This window comes from Procambarus clarkii, chromosome 79 (genome assembly GCF_040958095.1).
Source record: "Procambarus clarkii isolate CNS0578487 chromosome 79, FALCON_Pclarkii_2.0, whole genome shotgun sequence".
In the NCBI taxonomy this organism is placed as follows: Eukaryota; Metazoa; Arthropoda; class Malacostraca; order Decapoda; family Cambaridae; genus Procambarus; species Procambarus clarkii.
Window position 1 is genome coordinate 6,167,006 of NC_091228.1, and position 4,025 is coordinate 6,171,030.

Consider the following 4,025-nt stretch of genomic DNA (forward strand, 5'->3'; position numbering starts at 1 on the left):
ACGCGAGGTGTTCATGAAGTGAACACGAGGTGTTCATGAAGTGAACACGAGTTGGTCATGAAGTGAACACGAGGTGTTCATGAAGTGAACACGAGGTGTTCATGAAGTGAACACGAGGTGTTCATGAAGTGAACACGAGGTGTTCATGAAGTGAACACGAGATGTTCATGAAGTGAACACGAGATGTTCATGAAGTGAACACGAGATGTTCATGAAGTGAACACGAGATGTTCATGAAGTGAACATGAACATGAAATACCAGTCAAATTTCATTACCCACAAATTTCATGGGCCTGACGGCTCAGTGGACAGCGCTCAGGATTCGTAGTCCTGAGGTTCCGGGTTCGATCCCCGGTAGAGGCGGAGACAAATGGGCAAATTGGCCGGGATACGAACCCAGGCCAAAGCACTCGCAAAGCACCAGGCGAGTCTTACCACTGCGCCACAGGGACTGCTTTTAACTAGTTTTAAGAATTATACCTATTTTTTTTTAGTATATATTGCTGTATTATTGTGCCTATCCCCATGTTTGAGCCACATGCCATGTGACTTAGGCCTACCCACATATATGTGCCACATGCCATGTGATTTAGGCCTACCCACATACAAACTGTGCCAGGAGTCCTATAAGCACACCCTTCACAATTTACAATTATAACGAATGATATAATTATGCTAATAATACTCCCGATACAGTTTTAATATGGGTAGGCCTAGATCACGCGGCATGTGGCCCAAACACGCGGGTAGGCCTACTTGAGGCCTAACATGGCTGGCCCATAGATACGCGGCTAATATTTAATATTTAATGATATTGTTGAGGGCTAATAGCTAGTGTATGCTGGCTAAAGGGCCAAAATACACGTACACAAGAGTATTAATGAAAGCGACGTACACAACATCCCAACCCACTTAAGTTTCCCCCAAAACTTAAGATCGCTAATCCACGCCCAAATTACACAAACTCCCCTTCCTGGCGCGTGGTAAACGCGTAGGTACATACCTGGGCCCAATTCACTCCACACCATTATGGCTGTCCTGATAAAATAAGTTAGGAAAGATCAAATGAGGAGCGGGAGAAGTATCCAGCTTCAGCAGCAGCCTTCTTCTCTGGTCTGTTTGTGTGTGTCGCCGCCTCTGGCATCCTCCCCCGTGAGCCTTCGTACACCACCGCTCTCACTTGTTGCACACACCACTTCTAGAACTATAATTTATTTATTTATTTATTTATATATATACAAGAAGGTACATTGTGTTTGTGAGAATACATTGGATAGTACAGTATTTACACTCTTGTAAAGCCACTAGTACGCGCAGCGTTTCGGGCAGGTCCTTAATCTAACAATAATATATATATATAATCTTTATAAGGTCCTTAATCTAATAATAGATATATATATATTTATTTATTTATATATATATATATATATATATATATATATATATATATATATATATATATATATATATACAAGAAGGTACATTGGGATTGTGAGGATACATAGCATAGTAATTACATTCTTGTAAAGCCACTAGTACACGCAGCGTTTCGGGCAGGTTAATAGTAATAATATCAATTATAATAATAATTATTACTTATAATTATAATAATAATCGTCATTTTATTTACAAGAAGGTATAAGGGGGTTTGTGAGATTACATAGACTGGTATCTTCACATTCTTGCAAAGGCACTTAAATAGATAACGTTTCGGGCAGTCAATCGGGTGCTGTAATCATTATCTCATTATCAGATGAAGGCATTATTGTGTACACACAGTAGGCCTATACACTTAAATGGACGCGAAAGTTGTGAAATATCAATATTAGTGCAAATAATCTAATGCCAATTAATTTCTATGTAGTATCAATAGTATGATAATCATCGTACATTGCAGCATATATTCTGTTTAATCGCAAGCCTGTCTCTTTTTTGTATAAATGAAGCAAAAATAGTCAAATATGTTTTTTTAAACACGGCAGATGTGATTACAACAATTTTTATTTAGAGAATAAAGAGTGAGGTTACAACGTCACATGAGGCAATCATTAAGAAGGCACGGGAGCCAATAGTGCCGCCTCCACACGTATGCTTCCTGTTCTATACGTTCCTGGCACTATCTGCCCTGCGCCCACGGAAATGCTATTTTTTATTTTGTTTTTTGCCTCGTGGGGAGAGTTTATTAGGCGGCGCCACTCATCCTGTGAGTGGACATATCGCCATAACAGCATATACAACACCCTCTATTGGGTGTTGTATACACCTCTGTATACTGGAATACAGATTGACGGTTGAGAGGCAGGACCAAAGAGCCAAAGCTCAACCCCCGCAAGCACAAATAATGCCTATTAAATTAAGAAGCAGACATTTTTATTACATTTGACTACTTCTTGTAATCCTGCTAATATACTATAGAGTTGTTGTTTTAGATTCAGCTACTTAGAACAAAAGTTCCAAAGTAGCACGGGCTATGGTGAGCCCGTAGTGGACTTACCTGGCACAGGAGCGGGGTAGTAACACCCCATCATAAAATTCAGCCTGGTTAAAGAGACATTGTCAACGGCGTCCAATAACAGTAACTACAGTGCCAACGTCACTGAACTCCCTAATCTACATCCTGCTTTTCCATCCCTAGCTACTGACCCATCACAATATACATGTAGCGTGTTTTCTGTGGGTAATTTTCTAATTATACAATGATATGTTGCCCTTAGCTCTCCTATCTCATACATACTTTTTTTCTTTTGCAAGGGAATAATTACTACATCTACGTTACAATCCTCCCATGGTGGTGTGAATTGTCTTAGGCAGAGTAATACATTCTGGAATACCATCATCTTTATAACATTAGAACATAAGGTACTCATATATGCTCTCTTCTTATACTTTATCATACATTGTTCATTACTTCCCACCTTTTGAACTGAGAGGATTAATTTATTAGTTCCCCCACCTCTCATTAATCTAATGGCAGAGGCTACATTTATCTCTGAAATTCTATCCTCAATACTCTTCAGATTCAACTCCATCCTCATTATCTCAATCACAGCATTTCTTGGGCATCCTAAGATAATTCTCATGGCTTCGTTTTGTACCTTCTCCAACTTGCCCATCCTACCTTTACCAAAACAAGGAATGAGAGGTGCAGCATAATCAATAAGAGATTTTACAATACTCAAGTATATCATTCGTAGAACAGGGACACGGGAGACATCTCCCGTCACGCAGGGTGCAGCCTCACCTCCACAGATCTCCAGTATCAGCTCTTGATACTGGTAATGGCTCAAAAGGGCCACCACTTACGGGCTATTCATGCCCGTGCCACGTTTTGAGTGGCTTAATCTTCATCAATCAGTCAATCAGCACAGGGACTCCCACTCCCTTTCCACAGCATGCCAAGGCTTTCAGAGGTTGTAATCTCTTCCGATATTGACCCAACAGTTTGTTCATCTCAGCTTCCTTTCTAGCTCTCCTGAACTCTTGGGAACCTCTTCCTGCTTTCTCCAGGGCTTCCTTGCTTCTGCGAGTTCCTATGTTAGGCTTCCTATCTTGGGGGTTTCCTTGCCATGGGTGGCCCTTGCTCCCCCCCCTCCCCATCATAGTCTTTGTCATGGTTCTTATTTATCTGTATAAGATTCTTAGATGAATTCATAGAATAAAGACGGTTTATTTAATACAGGTGGTGTAAACACAAGAGGAAACAGGTGGAAACTGAGTACCCAGATGAGCCAAAGAGACATTAGAAATAACTTTTTCAGTGTCAAGAGTAGTTAACAAATGGAATGCACTAGGCAGTGATGTGGTGGAGGCAGACTCCATGTTCATGTAGATATAACAGAGCTTAATAGGCTCAGAAATCTGTATATCAGAGTGACTGTCAAGAAGTGGGACCAAAGAGATGAACCACAACCCCCGCAAGCATAACTAAGCGAGAACATTCAGGATTGGTACCTTTTGATACTTGCTTGCCTGGGGTGAAAATGGTTAGTACTCCACCTCGGGGTGACTGTGATAAGTACAGTTAG

General features: G+C 40.7%; 1 protein-coding gene across 1 annotated transcript in view; it reads right to left on the bottom strand.

The window, feature by feature from the left end:
- The window catches only part of LOC123764484 (protein argonaute-2), a 28,711-nt gene extending 27,542 nt beyond the window's left edge, over positions 1-1,169 (bottom strand). Inside the window, exon 1 of the mRNA XM_045752350.2 lies at positions 1,004-1,169. Within this exon, the coding sequence (XP_045608306.1) occupies positions 1,004-1,028 (25 nt within the window). The 5' untranslated portion in view covers positions 1,029-1,169. The remainder of the gene's footprint in view (positions 1-1,003) is intronic.
- Between the last annotated feature and the right edge of the window lie 2,856 nt (positions 1,170-4,025).